The sequence below is a fragment of the Grus americana genome, chromosome 4 (assembly GCF_028858705.1).
Source record: "Grus americana isolate bGruAme1 chromosome 4, bGruAme1.mat, whole genome shotgun sequence".
Classification (NCBI taxonomy): Eukaryota; Metazoa; Chordata; class Aves; order Gruiformes; family Gruidae; genus Grus; species Grus americana.
Window position 1 is genome coordinate 48,049,956 of NC_072855.1, and position 20,415 is coordinate 48,070,370.

At 47.9% G+C, this 20,415-nt stretch overlaps 1 protein-coding gene across 12 annotated transcripts in view; it reads right to left on the bottom strand.

The window, feature by feature from the left end:
- Positions 1–15,888, bottom strand: part of TMEM131L (transmembrane 131 like) — an 83,264-nt gene extending 67,376 nt beyond the window's left edge. For 5 of the 12 annotated variants that reach the window (XR_008576876.1, XM_054824176.1, XM_054824171.1 and 2 more), the window contains exons 1-4: positions 15,833–15,888; positions 15,058–15,149; positions 14,153–14,223; positions 6,716–6,759 (exon numbers count right to left, since the gene is read on the bottom strand). Coding sequence is in view for 11 of the 12 variants with exons in the window: in XM_054824176.1 (XP_054680151.1) it covers positions 6,716–6,759; positions 14,153–14,223; positions 15,058–15,149; positions 15,833–15,873 (248 nt within the window). In the remaining variant the exon portion in view is untranslated. Of the gene's footprint in view, positions 1–6,715; positions 6,760–7,915; positions 8,025–9,367; positions 9,571–14,152; positions 14,224–14,602; positions 14,766–15,057; positions 15,150–15,832 lie in introns of those variants that run through there. The other 7 variants (XM_054824183.1, XM_054824174.1, XM_054824173.1 and 4 more) reach the window with 5 other exon arrangements.
- Positions 15,889–20,415: the final 4,527 nt, after the last annotated feature.

Genomic DNA, 20,415 nt, shown 5'->3' on the forward strand with positions numbered 1-20,415 from the left:
CAAAAGGCAAGTGCAAGAAAAAGAGGGGACTGTGGAAAGCGCAGGAAGATGCCACAATGCCCGGACCAGAGCTGCACCGAGAGACAGGCAGGCCTCCCTGGGAGCAGCTCGGGAGGAGTGCAACAGAGATGCTGTCCTGCAGGTGAGCCGCGTTGCCAGACATGGCTCCGGCGCCCATCCAGCACAGCGGGAGGAGCACTTTTGGGCACATTTTCAGCTGACACTGCCACAGAAAGCAACAGGGAAACTGATCAGAGAATGATCGCAGGTAAACATTAACCTGGCAAGAATAAAAGAAAGAAGTGCTTTTAATCCAGAGTTTTCTGATACGGCTTGCAGGGCTGCAGAAGGCAGGGGACAGCACCGGGGTAGCAGAGGGCAAGACAGCCTCTTCCTCTTGCAGTACAGAAACTACACCACTTTCAGGCACGGCCCAGACAGAAACTAGAAAGAAGAGATGCCATAAGGAGGTACACAAGAGATCTGCGGACGAGACAGAAAGCTGAGAAAGTGGGAAAAGAAAGTGAAGAAGTATTTAACAGAAGAAAGATACAGGACACCAAAGTGTAAAGCCCAGTTTATTTGTCCATTTAAACAGGTCATTACATGTGAGAAAGTGTACTCCAGTAGCACATATCCACACATACAGCTTCTTCACATACACTAATCTCTGCACAAACAATAACCTCACAGTCCCAGCTGGGAGGAGACTGTCACCGCCTGCTATTTTTACCAATATAGGAACTGGGGTAAAGACAACCCACATGTCTTTTCAAGGTAGCTTGAGCCATATGAAGGCAAAGAGTTAATTCTCAATTACCACACCGAGATGGTTTTCATTTCTCTAAATCAAATTGTCACCCGCAGATGAGAAAGTCCATTTTTGGTCAGCGTACAAGCCGACATCCAGATCAAACCGCCACTGATCTGACCACAGGCATCTTTCAGCCCAGGGGGGCTCACGACAGTGAGGGAAATACATATGTACATACCAGCAGGGTTTTTTTCAATTCAGACAAGATTTTGACGATGAGTGAGACTGCAACAGCATTTCAAAGAACAATTAAATTGGGCTCCCATCACCTTTAAAATATTTCAGCTAAGGTCAGCTAGGACCTAAGCTGAGGGCAGAAGTTTGACAGCTCTTTGCAAAACGCAGAACTGTCTCGTTTGCTATCAACTCCAGATCCTGGAGAGCCGCAGCGTTAGCTCCTCAGCCTGCTCTCAAACACAGCACAGCTGGCCTAGGCCACTGCTCTCATTTCCGAAACGTCTGAAAGCGACTGAGAAACAAATAAATAAATGGATAGCTGACTCATTCGCTAGCACACAGCACTGCCATGCAATGTCCCAGGAGAAGAAAAAAAAACAAAACAAAAATCCACCCCAAACATCACAGGTATTTTACTCCCTGTATCAGCAGACAAGCAACACAATTTTGCAAAAGGACCAATATTTTGGAAGAAGCAATGCACACGTGGGCACAGCTATCCCTAACAGCATGTAATACAAAGTTCAGCAAGGCAAAGTTCATCAGTGAATAAATCACAACACATAAAACAGAGATAAAAGATTAAAGCAGCAGTTTAGCCTGCCACCCTGAGTGGGTGAAGTGTAACACTGACAGTTCCTTCCAAAACAATGTTTCCTCAGCTACCAAGAGATCCCCCAACTTTGTTGACCTAACCATTTTCCCCAGTAAGCTTTTTTTATGCTAGCTTCACATTAACCTCTGTGTTCCCTACAGGTGTTTCCTTAGGGATTTTCACCCAAGCAGAACAGGTAGGTGTGTGCGTCTCATTTCCACTCCTTTACTTCTAAGGATTATATAAAGTAAATTTCATTTCTTTAGGCATCCAGGAAAAACTTAAAATGGGTAGTCCCTTGGTGACATTGTAAGTAGGATACAACAGCAGTGACTTACCAATTAAAAACAAAAGTTAACCAACATCGAAGCAGGTTTTGGTGCAACCCTGTGAAAACACCCATTCTGTGCATACTGTAGAAACATATTACTTTATGCAAGTGCATTAATGGTGACTAAAAAGCTTTTTCCCCAAATAAATGCAGCTTTTCTTTTTTAATACACACACAGATTTCTGCTTCTTTTGTAAAAAAGATTTTTAACACTATTAAAAACTTAATAAAAGCAACTTCCGCTATTACAAGTTAAGACCAAGCATCTATCCTAGGAAAATTCTTCATGTAATTTTGCAAATACTTACGGGGGGGGGGGGGGGGGTGGTGGTGTAAGTTTAATGCCAATCTAAATTATTAGCAGTACTTGATTCAAACTTAGGTTGAAAATACTGGCTTAGGATGGTTCCTTACAAACAGTTTAAGCACTCACTGACACTCTCAAAACTACTTTTCAGCTTTTCATTTTGAAACACTTTCTCAATGGATACTCAGTTTGACTTTAAAGATGTTTAAAAAGTAAACATAACATAAAACAATGGAGTTTCTTTATATCTGGAAATTTCTTCTGGCACAAAATAAATTTTTATTCTTTTGAATAAGAAAAAGCAGAAGGAAAAAAAATCTGGTTGTTCCTAACCTATTTTTCAATCTTTGTTTTCCTGGCTTAGCCACCACTGCAGCCAGTTACCTGGCACACAGGCATACCACCACTCCCATGCCATTACTTTCCAAGAACTGGACTGTCAGAAATTATGGCCCTAAGACCACAGGCTTTTTTGAAGAGTGAGTCACCTCTGCAGTGTCTTAACAGTCCATCCACAGCACCAGACTCATCTGTGCCTCTTAACTGGAGATGCGATGAAGTTCTGGCCAGTGAGAAATTGCCACCTCTGACCTCGCGACGTGAAGCAGGCTCATTCTCCCCAGCCACTCCGGATGTTTCCTGAAGCAAACGTTATAACTACATCTCTTAAGTATCCATTAAACCGCTGAGTAATTTTGCAGTCTGTGTACCTTAACTGCTTTGTTGTCTCTCGGGCAACTAGTAACCTACTCCCTTGCTACCTTTACCTTCCAATTTCTCTTACACGTCGGGAGCGCTATTTCACAGAGACTGCAAAAATCACAGGGTTAGGAGTAATCCCGCTGGGCAATCAGGAGGTCAAAGTGCCGGGCACCAGCTGTCACTCCCAGGGCTGCTCTGTCACCCCAGCAAGAACCCACAGGGAGCAGATACCATCTACTGCCCCAAGCAGCTCCAGTCCACGGGGTCAAATGCTCCCCCAGTGATCAAAGGCAAAGGTTCAACAGAAATGCTTGACTGAGCTAACTGCATCACACTTACAATTCTCCTAGCAGTTGATACCTATCTACTCAAAGCAAAGTATGCCCTGTCACAGGTAAAGGCTGGAAAGTGTCCTCTTACTCGCTAATTACATACTATACTCTTAGTATTGTATGGCTTGCTTTTCTTGTGAACTATTAATGCACATCACATATTACGGGTACACACTCCACATCTTGAGTACAGCAGTTTATTCTGCTGCAAATGCTCTTTAACTTGTCAGCTGGGAAACTGGATCCTCAAAGGCCTTTCTCCAGAAGTCCTCAAAACCAAGGATTAAGAATGTCATACATGTGAAAATTTATTTTTTCTTTTGTTAGTCCAGCGTCTACTTCCCTGAAGCGAAAAGCTAAAAATTCTGACAGCATCATTTGTGCACATTGCCTAACAGCACTGTCCCTTTATCTGTGCCAGACTTCTGCATTTGTCTCATTCTGCTGCTTTAGCAAAAGCGTAATAAAAAAAAAGCGAGCACCTAAATCTTCAAAATTTGCTACTGCCAGCTGTGGCAAGTGAACAGTCACCAGCATGAAGAAAAAAAACAAGCAAAGAAAACCACAGCAAAACAAAGTTTTCTGTCAGCACCTGTCATTCACTTTCTTCTAACAAAACTTCCTGAACCAAAGTTGTTCTGGAAGGCATCTTTTTACTGCTGATTTCCAAAGGTAAGAAACAATTTTTAAAGGAAACCTGAAGGTTTTTTTAATAGGCTAGTACAAATACATGTGGCTTTAATTCTGTCAGATTGTGGCCTTAAGCAGTACACAAGCAAGTCAAGTATCTACTGTCCAGCATTTCTTATTTCAGAGTCTGATCCAGAGAGTCACAAAACAGCAGAAAGCAACCTGTGGGAGCATCCAAGCAACTGGAAAGGCAGGAACCGCAGGCTGGAAATTAAGGAGTTGCTAATTACCTTTTTCTCACTCAGGGCAGCTGCAAACCCACGGACCTCCAAATCAACCATTTCTTATTCACCTCCAAAACAGCTCGGTACAAAACCTGCTATTTTGACAATGCCTCCATACAAACTTCTGTATTTGTTAAAGCTAAACCTAAGGCAGAAATAATGAGACTAAATCCATCCCCCTCGTGCACTTGCCACAAAACCAGCAGCAAACCAAGAAGCCCACCCCAAATGGAAGATCCCGTGATGCACATGCACAGGAAGTCAGTTAACAGACTGTTAATGCTTAATTTTTTTTTTTAAAGTAGGTTAGCAAGCTCCCAAGAGAGCCCATTAACCTAGAATTAAAAACTGAATAAAGCAATGTTTTGGGAAGAGACTTTCTCCTTTATGCCCCAAGATGCTGAACTCTCTTTACTTTCTTCAGCTCTGGGGAAAATCTGGAATTCTCTATCTCCATTAACTTCTGTTCATACCACTACTTGAAGGTGCTTTTGCTTCTAGGGGCTTCACATCAAATTTCAGTAGCTTTAGCTGATTTCCCTAGGGCATGCTGGCAGACAATGAGATGGAGATGCTGCAAGCTCTCAGGTTTTGCTGCTACAGGAAAAGGAAATCCCCATGATTTCACCATATAGTAATATAAGCCAAGGGAATGAAAGTTAATCTGGAAAGAAACTAATAAATTCTGGTCTTTCTAACATACCTTTGCTAGGTCTTCCTCATAAAGTCTACACTATAACATTCCTTCAGTATACAGAGCGCACACAAATCGGTGTTTACGCACAGCAGCAAACCAAAACAGTTTAAAAGATGCACACAAACCAGTGTCTGTTTAGGCAAGTTTCCTGAAACATTTCAGTATGACAATAGAAGGATGTTTCCATCCCTGCAAGTGAACCTTATAAACTTTACTTTCAGAAAACAAGTTCATTTTTGGAAATGAGTAATTACTAGAAAAATCTTTAAGCACCTGAATGACAAAAAAAATAGTCAAACCACTTTTTCCTATTTCCTGAGTCTCAAGAACTATTTATCTTTCAATAATATTTTTATTATTGCCATAGTAGCCAGTTACTCCATCCACCTCCAGAGAAAAATAGGCACTTGGGAGATTTTCTTTTTCTTCCTTCCCTAAACTACATCTCTCTGCCTACTACCAAAATCTCAGAAACCACCTTAAGCACAGCATTTGAGACTGCTGTCTTCTGACTACCTCTCAATAAATAGAGCATGCTTAGGCAGGCAGTGAAAATTTTGCATCAAGACCATAGTAGTCCACAGCTGAATATCAGAAAGTTCTGTATTTGTGCAGGAAAAATGCCAGCTTTCAATAGTTTACTGCTCTTTTCGCAAGGAGGGGGAAAAAAAAAAATCCCCTATGCAGGTAGGAATTCGGGGAGTAGGTAAGCACAAGCCATCAGCATCAGCTGTCAGAGGCAGCAGTAATTCTCCCATCCCGTTTCTATACCATCCTTGTTGTTCCCATGGAGATGAGGCGCAGGAGCCCTAACGTCGTGATGCTGGGTTCAGACAAGAGAGCTCCTTATGGGGCAGAAAGAGGGGGGAAAGCCATGCGAATAAGTGTTGCAGTGCAGGACAGACCCATCATAACCATCCCCTTCCCACCTCCAGGCTTACCCCTTGTTCCAGCTCCCAGCAAGGCTTGTGTTTTATCAGATCTATTTGCTTTCAAACCCAAGCTAAGGGCAAAGGCAGAAGATAAATGAGAACAGCATTTCTGGCTAGCTGCAGCCGTTGGAGCACGGTGGTGTTACACGTGTTTAGTTTAAGTCTTGTGATCTTTCTGGCTGGCATGGCACTGAAAGCTGTACCCACATTAACACATACCAAAGGAAGGAAGTGTTTCACTGGTAGATGTCCAAGCATTTTAATCTGGACGCTCAGAGGAAACAAAATGTGTATTTAAAAAATAATCTGTGATGCTATTTACCCAACCCTTCAAAACAGAGGCGGCCTGATATTAACAGAAACAGCAGAGTGGAGGCTACAGTTCTTAAGAGCTTTATTATTTATCTGATTTCAAGAAATAAGGCAGGATATTTATTGTTCCACAGCAACACATTAATAAGCCTTTGGCTTTAAATCTTCTTTACCTCCCTCCCCGCCTTGGTACACATTAATACTCCAAGACTACTTACGTTTGCAAATTTTGGAATGGAAAATTGTCCTCTTGCTCAAAGAAATTAATTACAAAATATACAATAAAGCAGAATTAATAAACACAGATTTTTTTTGTGTAAAAGCAGTGAAAAGCAAATGCAACTTACAAGATAGAATAAGAAGAAAGAGATGCAAGAGAGCATTTCAGTCTTGCATATGCTGCACGCTAATTTCTGGTTTTGCTAACAAATTAGTATTAACATCAGTTGAGAAAATCATAAGCCACAAGTAATGAAAATCTGTTTAATATGCAGCAGAAAAAAAATAATTTTTAGTAGTCTGCCCACTAACATTTCAGTATTTCCTAAAGCAAAAACCAAAATGAGCTTCAATACTCTTGTTTTCATTTGAGTTTTGCTTACCTTTGCTCTTGTGGATGCTCTTCCACATCCTCCTCTGAATCACCCTGACAAACAGAGAAAATACTACATAAGAATCTCAGAATTGCAACAGGGTGCACTGGACATATGTACCATTTTTAACTCCTCTGAAGACAGACTCTCATATGACTTGCTTGCAAAACAAACTCAGAAATCTAAAATTTCTACAGTGATTCCTTTACGATTCAAGTAAGGTGGATGCTGGCCATCCCGCTTGAGGTTTCAGCTCATTTTGCCAAGATAAATGGTGACCTAACATGGTTACTCCATTATTTTTTTTCCAAATGTTGATTGAACAGACTCATTTTCCATTTATACAAATACATCTATACAAAATTCTGCTCACACATACAATTTGAATCTAACACCATCAATTGTCCTCAAACTACAGGAAGACTATTTCCTCCACCTTCAAATTATCTGTCCCCATCAGTAAATTTCATTAGTCAGTACCTGGGAAAATAGATTGCAGAATGCCTTGAAACTCAGGTCATGTGTGAATGCCCCAAAAAAAGACAAGGTACCACGTTCCAATGGGGACAGCGAGATCCCAAACCCAAATCTTATCCGTGATCAGCAGCATGTACAGAAATCAGGGAAAGTAGAAGCTTTAAACACAACAGCTTAGCTCAGTTGCTGGACTAAGGTAATTTTTGAGACATGCAGTTAAAAAACTGTGCCAGCTTGCAGTTCACAACTAACCACTTTGAGCTGTCTACAGAAATGAACTCAAGCGTTGGTTCAATGAGCTCCCTGCAGGAAATCCATTTAAAACAAGCAGGTAGCTGCTCTGAACCAGCTGAGATCTCCAGGAAAGCTTGAGGTACAACTCAAAATGGAGCGTGTTACAGCCACCCAACCAGCGCTGATGAAACTAGGGGCAACTTTAGGGAGATTAACATTTTTCAGGAAGAGGTCACAGTTATCCTGCCAGGCACAGCTAGTTGTTAAGTTTTTCCAGCTACTGCTTCTGCAGGTGATGGCTCCAGAAGACACGAGCTACAAACCTTAGCAATACAAAGGTAGAAAAAAAACCACCCCAAACTCTTTTAAAATTAGAAGGGTGCACCTTCCACCACCCCTCCTACACGTTTCCCATGCAAATGCATCACGGAACAGGCCCCAAGTCACCAGCTTTGACTCTAGCTCCTATTTTCACTACACACTGGAAAAAAAAATCACCTGCACAAACACTGAACTTCTTTCTATGGGCTTCTGATGCTTAAGCAGACCAGGCGGCCCTACTCGCCTACTGAACAGGACAGACAGCAGGATTTCTGAAGACCTGAGTCTCACGAAGGCAGAAAAAAAAATTACAACCACACTAAAGCAGCAAACATGGTTAATATTACTATTAATGATTAACACAATTATGGCTAAAATAACAGCATTATGGCTAATATTATTACAAATCTTGCCAAAAGCTACCACATGCATCTAAACTTCAATCTTTTGTGACTAGCAGCTCAACCAACAGAAGCAGCACAGCCTTCACCATAGCAGAATCAAATCTGTAACAAGACTGACAGGGAAGTACAAGTTAATTTGAGGACTTGACGATCTTTCTGTACATCTGCCCTTAAAGGGCGGTTGGAAATACCATGGTAATTGTCCAGGAACTGCAACATCAGCACAGACTTACCTGTCTAGAGGTCCTAGCACCTGGCCCTCTCCTCTAATGACTGAGCTAAGCCTTGCTGTTGGACTCTACCAGTACAGCTCAATACAAAACCCATCATCTATTTTCCAGCTTCTCCAAGCTCCTTTTGTTCTTCCAGGACCTCAGTACAATACCAAGCAGAATTAGAGGACTCCTCGTCCACCTCCTCCAGAAACAGCTTCTCTGCGACAACAGGCTGGCAAGCTATCCTCATTTTAAATGGCTTAACTCCTCCTTTAAATGGCTTAACATCTGCCAGGCATCAGAAACCCGGGACTGTGTCATTATACAGTGCTCACCCTTAACACTAGCAATCTTACCACTTCTCCTCTTTGTTTTCTTTCCCCCCAGCAACAACAAAGAAAACCTTCCCAATCTACAGTGCAGCCGCAGCATAAAATCTCAATTGTGCAAGGAAAAAAAATAAATTTAAAAAATTACCCACGACTCTGAGCATGCACACAGATCCCCATGTCCAGCTTTCTCCCATCTTTTCTCCTCTGTATGCCACAGGCTACATGTATTCTTACAGTGAGGATTTTAAAGCAAAACAAAAAACCCCACCCAAAAACAAAAACCAAGCTTTCTCAAACTACCATATCTCCAGACAAGTAGTACAGGGGGATGGGAGGAAGGGAACGACTCCTGAAGCCAAAATGCAGGTCCCAGCAGCCTATCCATAACAGGAAAAAACAAAATCCCCTGCCTCCAAACCTCATCCTGAATATGGGCAGGTGCTTATCTTGTGCTAGAAAGCCCCTGAAAGCACCCCTCTCATGTCACACAAACCATGAGAGCCTGGGCTGACAGCTTCTGCATAATCTGCACGGCCAACCAGCCCCAAGTCCTAATCAGCACCATCCAGAAGCTCAGCTGGGAGGCTGGAGGAGCCTTTTAACAGCCCAAAGAGGAACACAATTCCCACCCCAAGTCTGTCTCAGGCTTTCACACAAATTGCGCGCCTTCAGACAAACCCTGCTTTGAAGTAGGTGACTCCGTACATTCAATTTGTGCATAGCTGATGGGATGCGCCTCTGTTAATGACACGCTGCAGTGCCGCATATCTTGGATACGTATGTAAGATCAAGGTCTTCATCAGCTTTCGAAATCAGCAGAACAATTAACCTTATTAGCCCCTTAGTTGCACTGAAGAACAGGAACTGAAGACAAGTTGCTACTACATGGGAAAAGAAAAAAAAAAATAACAAAATAATCTTTCAGAACCAAGCAGAACCTTTAAAGTGAAAATCCAGGCAGCAGCTCTCTATTTGCCCAGTGTCTGTAACCAAGGATGATACAGCAACTATTGTGGGTCTTTCTCCAAAATTCAAGCACCTGAATCTTTATCACAGTAATCTGAAATAAGCAGTCACTGTAATCTCTGAAGTATCTGCAAGCAAATTGAAACGTACACAAGGCACTCCTCTAATGAAACATCTCGCTCATCTCCCGCATGCAACACGCAGCAACAGTAGAAAACCCACCACATCAGCCAGACATGGCACTGACACCAAAAAAAAAAGTTTGGTATACGTTGCCTTTGATGACTTACTGTCATTTTCAGTTGTGATAACAAGACCTAGAACTTAACCTTCGTTATTTCATTTTAAAGTAGTTCCTCCCTTGAAACCAAGGGGGCTGAAAGCATTGAATGCCCTGCTCTGCAGGTATCCAACCCGCCTGCCCCTGCCTTCAGGTGCTCACAGTAATCACCAAAGCCATTTCCAACGGACAGAAACACGCGACCATGACTCTCTCGATACCTCTTGTAAGTGGTGTCCACCATGAGCAACGAATGGCGTTTGTGCCTCTCCTTTCACATGTTCGTGGCCATGGAGACAGCAGGCCTGATACCCTTACCGAGTTTTTCCTTGGGCTCTTTCCTCTCCTCTTCGAAAAAAAAAAAAAAATGTAACTAATGGCCTTTCAGCTTTGCACTGCAGTGCTCCAACATGGCTGTTTATATTTGGAGCTTTGTCAGCCTTTAATGGTGAAGGGCTTGGATGTCAAGTTCTACACAAAGGAGCTTTTCTCCCAAGCATTTTAGCTAAGTACGTATTAATAAGTTACAAACAAACAAGCAAAACCACGAAATTATAAGGAATCTCGATGAAAACCACAACTGCTCTGATCAAGCTTCTCACACTTGAGATTTTCCACGGCAAAATCCCACTGGTTTTCCATGCACCTCCCAACCATCAGGGCAGGCAAGACTTCTCAGTTTTCCACGCTGAGGAAAAATGATGGGGAGAAAAACAAAACCAAATATCCAGCCATCCACCTCAGGGACACTTGCTTTAAAAAGGAGGTCCAGGACGAGGAGGAGAAGGAGAACAAGGCGGGAGCTCTGTGGCTACCCCACACTTCACACCACCTTCAAGAAGAAAGAGGAACTAGGCATGAGGGAATACGGATACCACATCCGACTGGGAAACCCAGCTCGTCTCAAACCAAAAAAGGAACCCAGGATGAAACATTAAAATGCTGAAGGAAGCTGCAGACTGGTGGAAGACTGTCAGCACACTAGATACAGCTCCTCCTCAGCTCCGGCGTGCAAGCCCACGCACAACCTCTCCGACTGCAATGCTCCAGGCACCCTTCAGGCTCGGCTGTGGAGCAAGAGCAGTAGGTGAACCATCCCCAAAGAGCTCTGCAGGCTTCAGAGGAAGCCGAAATCAAAAGATCACAAGCATGGCGGGGGGGGGGGGGGATGTTGGGGGGAAGCACAAATACATGTAAGGGGGAAGCTGGGAGGGGGCACACAAGAAGCAAACAATGAAAGGGAAGCAAGAGGAAACAGAAGGTAGAACAACCGACCGGGGTGGAGGCGTGGGGACCCTGGGCGGCTGCGCTCCAGCATGCAAATTCATGCAGTTCACGTAGACAAAGCGATGCTGTGAGAGGCCTAGAAAGCAACTACAAATATTAAAATGCTTTGTGGTTCTGTTCCCCTGCCTCCTAACATGATGTCTTTATTTGTTATGTGCTCTTGGAACAAAAGCACACGTGGGCAACCTGGTGGCAGAATGGGCTACTGACCCGTCCAACTTTCATCCTCAAATTCTGCAGGCAGCAATGCTCAAAACTGCTCTGTCACAGGCAGCTGATGATGCATGGAAAATAAGATAATAGTGCAAAGCCACAACAGAAAGGGAAAAGCATCCATCAGACAGTGTTGGTAATCCACCAGAAATAGGCAAAAAGGCTGGGCAACCTAATCCATACCCCTGCTCAGAGCCCGCAAAACATAGACAAGAGGGAGGTGCTTTGGGTGAGAAGCACGCACGCTTCCTTCCCTGGATTTTTCACTTCTGCACATGAAGTCCTCGCTCTCCTGTGCTGCACTCCCGCCTGCCCTCCTCCAAAAGGGAACAGGAAGAACCAGATCAAGGAACCAGGACACTTCCCGTTCCCAAAGTCTTCCCCGAGACCTGTCTTTAAATATGTGAATGAAGCAACCTTTGGATATTCCCTATCAAACAACGTTTATTATCCACTCAAAAGCAAGGAAATTCTTCCTCTTACTAGACCCTCACCATCACATCCCCACTGCTGTGGTACATGAACACTGGGCAACAACCCTCTGTGAGGCTTTAAGTGAGAAGTGCTGTTCTTGCAAGGAAGAGAACGTGGACAGCGTCCTCATGGCAGTAAGTCAGACCATTTTCTTTAGTGAAGCATAGAGACCAACAAGCAATAAACCTCTTGCAAGTTTAAGCATCCCTCTAACAAAGAAAGGGCAGTCAGCTGTTAACAGGTGAAGCGGTTTTCCAAACCTCCGGAGCTGATGCCGGCGTCCCCGCTGATGCCACTCACCAACCCAGACTTGTCGCCCAGCAGGGCGGCGATGCTGAATTACCTTCAGGACCTCACTGATGCCGCAGGGGATTGCAGCAGGGTGGGTAACCCTCGATGTCTCCGGCGCTCAGAGAAGAGCCACGAGCAGTCATTGCAAAGCAGCACCACCCCTCCAGAGAGGCGGTGCTGGAAGGGTCCCTCGCCGCATCCGCAGGGACAGAGGAAGGTCTCCTTTCCTCCTCCTCCCAACAACTGGAAAAGTTGACTTCAAATTCGACCACAGGCCCCAAGCCTGGGAGATGCTGGATAAAGCCCAAGCCCGCAAGAGAACAGAAATTCGGGCATCAGGGTTAGGCTTGGAACCAAGCTTTGGTCTTAAAACCTGTTTCAGGAACGCAGGCCCTTCTGCTTCAGCTTGAGCAGTCAGCGACACGTCAGATGCTGCTGTGGTCCCCAAGCTTGGAGGGGAAAGCCATGCAAAACAGCCGCTGCACCACTGCTGCTCAGAGACTGGTTCATCTGGCTTTTAACGTCCGTCATTTATTTCAACGAGCCTATCACGATTTTTGCTTCTCGCCCTGTCGCAACTGAAACTAGAAGACCTGTTTTCTTTCCTGCATACCTAACGCAGCATCTACAGAAATGACAGAGGAGCAGCAGCCTCAGCTCCGCCTTTCACTGCTGGAAGGACTCAGCAGGACCATATGTTCCACCATGCCAAGTTCAAGGGCCATTGATGCCTGGTTTTGCTTCAGTCACACTAGAGCTTTTTATGAGGATGCTCAAGAACAAAGTGTTTTCCAAGAGGACCTAATCTCCTCAGGAAGTAAACATCACGTCATCATCACTCAATTGCAGCTTTGCAACCAGGAGCAACTATAAATGACTGCATTACACAGCTCTACATCTAACGCATCTTAATGTTTTCAAGGTAAAGACTGCACAAGCAAAAGGCGAAATGCCTTAAGCATCCCTGGGCACAGAGACTTTGCACCTTCCCTTAGCTACTACCACATCTGCACCAAGCAAATTCTGAATGGTGTAACATTTTTTTTTTTAAAGTATCTTTATATACAATAGATGATATTTTCATAGCACGACAACACAAAACGCTGGGCCCTGGTAAGCAGCATCAATTGTTAGCTAACTGAGGAGAGAAGTAACGCTTCTGCTGTTTTTCCCCTATGTTAATGGCTATCAACGGCTGAGCACAAAACAGAATGATATAATGGCTTAAGAGAGATAAATTACCCTCCTTTCTCTCTCACATAAGACAATGTCCCTAAGGACTGCTTCTTCCCATTTACAAGCCTGGTGCCTCGAAGTCTAGGAAGGCCCAGCTCAACATATGGCAGAGTCCGTCAGTGCAAGCAAAATGACTGCCTCAAATGCCACGAACTCCAGACCACCGCTGCCAGCCCCCCTCCCCGCTCACCAGCTCGGCCACGGCTCCTCTTCCCATACAAAACGTAGCAAATCACGTTACCACTCCACGAAAGTGGCTAAACAGAACATGAACCGCACTACGACCAGAATAACATCATAAATGATGTGTCATTTGAAGGGGGGAAAATGGCTTCACCTGAGCAGGTCTGAGATATAAATATATACATAGGCATTATATGCACAGACAGTATTTACCGTGCACAAACACATTAATTAAAAAAAAATAAAAAAGAGAAAACGGGAAAAAAAACACAGAAGAAAACAAAGCTGAAAAATGACGTTGTCGGTGGCAGCGGCAAGGCGCGGGGCGGGCGAAGCCGCGGGGACGGGGCTGCAGCGTGACAGCGGGCGAGGACGCCCCCGCGGGCCTGCGCCCCGCGGCCCCACGCCAGCACCCCCCCGGGACCACCCCCCTCGCCCCTCAGGGCCTCGTAACGGCCCCCGACCCCCTGGGCTCCGGCCCCCCCCGGCCCCAAACACCGCCCTCCCCTCCCGCTCCGCCGGCGCCCCCTCACCTGGGCGGGCAGCAGGAGCTCCCCCTCTTCGGCCTGCCACAGCTCCACCACGCCGGGGATGGGCTCGATGGCTGCGGGGGCAGAGAAACAGAGAAACCGCAGATGGGCCGGCCGCGCTCGCAGGCGCCGAGGGCGAGAGGCCGGAGCCCGCAGGCGGCGGCGGCCCGGGGCTCCCCGCGCTGGGGCAGGCCCGCTGCGACGCGCGGCCCGGCTGACACCGGGACACGGCGGGCACCGCGGGCGCAGGGCCGGGAGGAAGCGGGGGGGGGGGGGGGGATACGAGCCACGTCCCGGCTCCTTTTGTGTCCCCGGGCTGCCATCGCGGCAGCCGCCCGAGGGACGGCGGCGAGGTCGACGGCCCCGCTCGCACGCCCGGAGTGGGCAGCGGCAGCACCCCCGCTCGCTCGCTCGCTCGCTCCCTCCCCCGACCCGACCTGCCCTCACCCTCACCTTGCCCCTGCGCCTCTCCGGGGCGAAAGCAGGGCAGGAGGACGTGGAAAACGCCCAGCAGGAGGTTCATGGCCGCGGCCGCGCGGCAGTAGCCGCTCTGCTGCGGGTAGCGCAGCCCCGCCATGCCGTGCCGCGCCGTGCTGCGGCTGGGCGGGGGCGGCGGGGGGGGGGGCGGTGCCGACGGTGCCGCCCGCCGCCACGCCGCGCGGCTGCGCGCCGCCGCGCCGCCGCCCGCGGCCACGCCCGCGGCCACGCCCCCTCCCGCCGCCGGCAGCGCCGTGCACATGGCGCGCTGCCAGGCGGGGAGCGGGGTACCCCCTGCCCGCCCCCCCCCCCCCCCGCACCGGTGCGCCCCGAAGTGCCCGACCGAACAGCCAACCCCCCCCAAAGCCAGAGGGAAGCGCAGGAGGCGGGGGAGGCGTTGGGGAAAAATGATGCAAAATCGGTTTTATTACCGCGTTTGTGCAGTTGGCGCGTGGTTTGCGGCGGGACCGGGAGGTGCCCTCCGTTACGCCCGTGCGGGATGTCACCGGGCCGGGGATCGGTGCTTTACCGTTATTTTTCGGAAAAAAAAAAAAAAATATTGACAGAGCGAAGGAAGAAACCCAGGAGGCAGCCCGAAGGGGGAGGAGAGAGCACAGAGGGGAAGAGTGAGGGGAGGGGGAGGGGGAGGAAAGAAAAAAACCCCCCAAACAGCCCCGATCTGGTGATCTCAGTGCAGATGTTCTCAGGGAAGATGCTGCCAAAGCAAACGGCGCGTGTAGGGTTCAGAAAATAAATGGGCAGTGGGGTTTCTTTGCCTTCGTATTCCTTCACTGCGTAGCGGGCTGTATGTCAGAGGATTACCGCTGCTCTTCTGAGCAGGTTTGGGTCTGAGTGACTGTTCTGGTGCCTGATGGGTCTCTCCGGTAATTACCACGTTTGTAAAACAGAGGCGTAGAACAAGAGCCCAGCGATAGCGTATGCTGGTCATGTGGGTCTAACATGCGTCTCGCACGTCCTTCTAATCGTATTTTAAAGCACTTGTCCCTTTTGCTTGAAAAATAAACCCTCAAATGCTTAAATTACAGGAAAAAACAGTTGTTAAACTAGTTCTGCAAACCTTGAGGAAAAAAGAAAGCAAATACTCTGCTAACGAGGTTTGCAAAACCCAAGACTTGCATCTGGTTCTCTCCTTACTGATCGCACATAGTAACTCACATAAACAATGGAAACATGGTGCTTACTCACCAAAGGCTCATAAATAAAGCCAAACAAATGACAAAACCCATTTTCAGCCCCAGACTGAGGCAACACATGAGGCTGCTGGAGACCTCGGTCCCCGTCGCTGGCGGGACAGCTACGCGGTGCCCTCTCCGCTCAGCGGTTGTAAAAGCTTTTCCCACCCGGAGGCCGACCAGGTTTGACTGAGCAGCGGTGCGAGGGTAGGTCTGTGTGCGGGGAGCGCGTCTCTGCTGGCGGCAAAGGCCGTGCTGACCTCCTCCCTAAAGGAGAAGACTTTGGCAGGCGCTCATATTGCACAGCGGCCAACGTATGGCAATACAGTCTTGTCTCCTGCCCGCAGCCTCCTCTCGCTTTCTTCTCTCCCCCCCCCTTTTTCCCGTTGTCTGCCTGTTAGATGAGTCTTTTGTTTTCCACCCTGTCCCTCCGCATCTTTAATCACGTTGTTGCCCATGCTTCCCCACGCGCAGGCGGAGGAATGACCGCCCCGGTTGCATGGGTGCACCCCGCGGCACCCCTCCGCACCCCGTGCCCCGAGCACCCCGGGGCTTGCAGAGAAACAGCGCCTTTTAAAATGGGAATGGCTGGATGTTTCTCTGCCAGGAAACATGCAGCCGCGCTTGGACAGGTGCATCAATAGACGCTTTAGAGAGAAAGAGGGTTATAATGGCGAAAACTTTATAGAACAACCCCACCCAGGGGCTGCATGGCACCATGAACGTAGTGTGCCTTCAGTAGGGACCTGTTCCCACCACTTTCGCAACTGGTCCCCGTTGGAATACCAGTTAGAACTGTAGACTGATGTGATTCTAAATTATTAGCTTTTTCTTGCTGTTTTTTTTAAAAATCGATGTCAGCACGAGCTGATGATTTTGCCTGAGTCTGAAAGTCGACTGCATTTTTAATGTCTGCAGGAAGGGGTCTGGCTGGCAGTAGGTCGGGATTTAGAGGAAAACTCTCCTAGACAGTCTTGAGACCAGTTTAGATAAACAGGTTTTAAAATGTTAGGCGAGACAGGTGGCCTGAGCCTCAGTCCAGGCTGGGACCGGGTTCACCTGGGAGATGCTTCCCCCATGAAAAGCAAGGGGCACGTTTGTAGCCTCGGAAAGGGGGTGGCCGTCAGGCTTTCTGCAGGCATGGTAGAGCCACCCCAATTCGACAGCAGGGCTGAACATCTTGCTTACTGGAGCCTTTTTCAGATGCAAGAGGCAGGACTGGGAGGAAATCAGAGCCACGGCGCAGATGTTGTGATCGGATGGGGAGATACACATTGCATAACAGACATCATATAGGAGCAGGCAATCTAATCACATTCTCGCTCCTCTGCCTCCGTGCATCCCTTTACCAGCTAGATATGCCTGGGACTGTTCTTCATGCGTGAGGTGAAATGAAATGTACCTGCTGCTAAATACACGGAGATGCTCCTGGGCCAGCCCCAGACAGGCTGGAGAGCTGCCCCCCGCCATAGAGGGTGCAGGGGAAGACGGAGCAGGGATGATGCTGGGTGGGCAGGGCAGAAGGGAAGCGGAGGGGGAAGCTTTTCCTCCCAGATAAGGCTCTAGGTGACTTCTGCAATCATAAGAAAATGGGTATTTGGGTTCCTACAGCCTGAAACACCTGCCTTTACTGGCCTTGGTTGCACAGGAGAAGACCCAAGATGCCTGTGTCCTGCAGCACCTATTGCCCCACCAGTTTCAGCCACCCTGTCTTCTCCTGGCTGCACTTGCGGGTGCTGGCCCACACTTCCCCAGGGAGGGTTCGCCTCCCCTCGCAGCGTGGGGGGACCGTGCTGCTTCTCCTCGCCCACGGCACCACCTGCAGCGAGCCGGCGTGTGACATGCAACCCCGCTCTCTGCTCGCATCGCCTTCAGGCAGCCTGGGCGCCCCTAACACCGCATCCCTCACCGCCTGGTTATGCGCACATCGGCGCCGCCGCCACCAGCTTTCCAACTGCATCCGACCTACATTCGCCGCCTTCTCACTGCCGCAGCTCAACTTTATTTAGAGCAGCCTCGCTCATCTAGCCTCGCTGCGGGCCCGTCGGTGAGAAGGAGGTTGGTGCACAGGATGCAGCAGCGGGGAAAAAAGGCTGCCGGCGTGTCCCTGCTGACCCTCCTTGACAGGCCACCGTGGTACGCTTCTGTTGCCCAGAAATTAGTGACTAATCCAGAGCCAATAGATTCGCCCCACTCATCCTGGAAAGGCAACCAACTGCTAAAACATTTGGATGAGGAACTTGTCAGGTGATGCACAAGGAGGTGATGGTCCCACCACGTGAACCCAGCATGGACCGGCCCGTGCAGCTACCCCAGCTACCTGCAAATGTGTCAGTGCCCTTCCAGAGCTCTCAGACCTATTGACAACGCTGTTTTCCAGCTAGGGAAGATTTTTTTGAGGCTACACACATACTTACTATTCATGTGAAACAAATCCCTGCACTGGCATACTTTAAGATCTTTGACTTGTTTTTCAGTAGTAGGATGTGCTGCTGAAATATTTATTTTTGCTGTTTCCCTTGTCCTTGAACTACAAGGAAAAGGGGGTGAGTTTTACCTATAGCGGTCTGGAGTTACCGCTGTAAACTTCTGCAAATCGTAAAGCACACAGCAATTAATCCAGCTCAAAATGCCATTACAAATCCCCGCTATTTTCAGTGTGGGAATAGCTACTCACCTTTCGAAAAAGACAGGACACTTTACAGAAATACTAGGCAAAATTAATTTCTGGGGGAATTGAGCCCAGCAGAAGCCTTTCTAGTCAAAATATGCGATCATTTCATATGTAGCCACGTATTACACCATATGCGGTTAATGCTCAAAGAAAGTATACTGGTCATCTATCTAGGGGCTTCCATTAGGTACAGTTTGGGAGATGGTATGCACCGAAGGTGATATATTTAAAAAAAAAAACAAACAGCCCCAGGGAAGCTGTCAGCCCACTCTGGAGGATTATCTTCTCCTTGCCATCCCCAGCCAGGAAACGAGCAGTGATAAGCCCCATTGGCATGGGCTGAAATACGCCAGTCCCGGGGTCTGCAGCAGTCTCTGCCCGAGCCCAGGGCCTCTTCTCGCCCTCCCTGGCCGCCTCCCTCCCTCGCCGGGCTCCGCTTTATCAGCCCCGCGGCTGCACGTCCCCACACCCATCCCGCACACCTGGGGCCGGCCCTATCGGCAAGTGCAGCAATGGCCAGTGCCCCCCGATAAGGCTACAAATCCCAAAGAGAGATTCAGGGGAGATAACGCCTTCATCTGGGTCATCTCCTCACCCAGCTAGCTCGTTCTTCATCCACGGGGCAGCGTTCCCCCAAACAGCCGCTGCTGGCGCTTCGGGGCCGGGCACAAATCACCGGGGGCTCGGTCCTACGCAAGGAAAGCCGAGTCCTGCCGACCTCTGCCATAGAGCTACGTGCTCCCCAAAGATCAGCTCACGGGTGAGTTCCCAAGGAGAAAAAAAACTAGAAAAAGAGGACCTGGCAGGGCACAGCCATAAATTTCTGTGCGCGGTTCCCCATGTGACAACTGAAGATAAGCAGCCCTCCCTTTTCTCCCCGGTGTTTGCCCAGCTAGCTTGCTCAGCCAGCCAGCTTTCTGGGAGCAGAGACTCTCCTACCATCTCGGTGTTTGTGTAACTCCCGGCGGAGCGGGGCCACGATCTCCGTCGGGGCGCCTCCACGTCATTAGAATAATAAAACAATATGGGAACAAGAGTTTCTCTCTTCCTCCTGGCGACAATTACCGTCGTGCGCTCCCCCCACATCCCCAGCAAAGATTTTTAGCGGAGCTGGTAAGTGCAGCTCGAGCTGGGCTGAGCCTAATTCTTTTAAAGCCTAATTCAGCCTGATAAGAGTGCCCAGGACAAAGCCCTGGCAGCGCAATTAAAGAAGTACAAATTGTTTCTAAAACCTCACGCTGGCAAAATTTTTACAATTAATGGCCATTTGTCACCGTTGGGGCTCGCCGGGGAGGAATCGCTCTCGGCGTACGCACCTGATCTGGGTCAGCAGCCCGTCCATCGCCTGCTTGAGGACGGGAAAGCAAACAGGCAGCACGGCACTGCCCCAGTAAGCTGTTAATGACACCGTACTCATTACCACAGATGACAAACATTGGGCTCTTGTTTCTAAGCAGAATTTTTGCCAGCTCGCTTTGACTTTCTAGGCTGTGATTAAACACAGCCAGAAAAATAGGGTGCTTACCTGGCCTACTTTTTTTTTTTTTTTTTCATTTTCCCCCTCCTCATGCGTTTTTCATTGGAAAAATCTGCGCAGTAAAACAAGCGTCCATATGATCACATAGAAGACTTGATGAATGTAGGACAATATTAAGTTATTTTAATAGTGCAGCTTATGAAAGATTGAGAAAAAAATAATATGGTTAGGCGATCTATTCAAAAAGAGCCACTGGAATCTCAAATAAGAAAACAGTCTATATGTCCATATCTTTACGCCAAATTTCTCTGTGTACTAAAGGAGAAAGGATAGTGAATGTTTTTACTTTAAAAAGCAATGTTACCATTGTGGTATCAATCAAACGCTAGGTAATTCAAAAAATATGCTGACACGCTCTGTCCTTTCCTTGCCCTGCTCTGCCTAC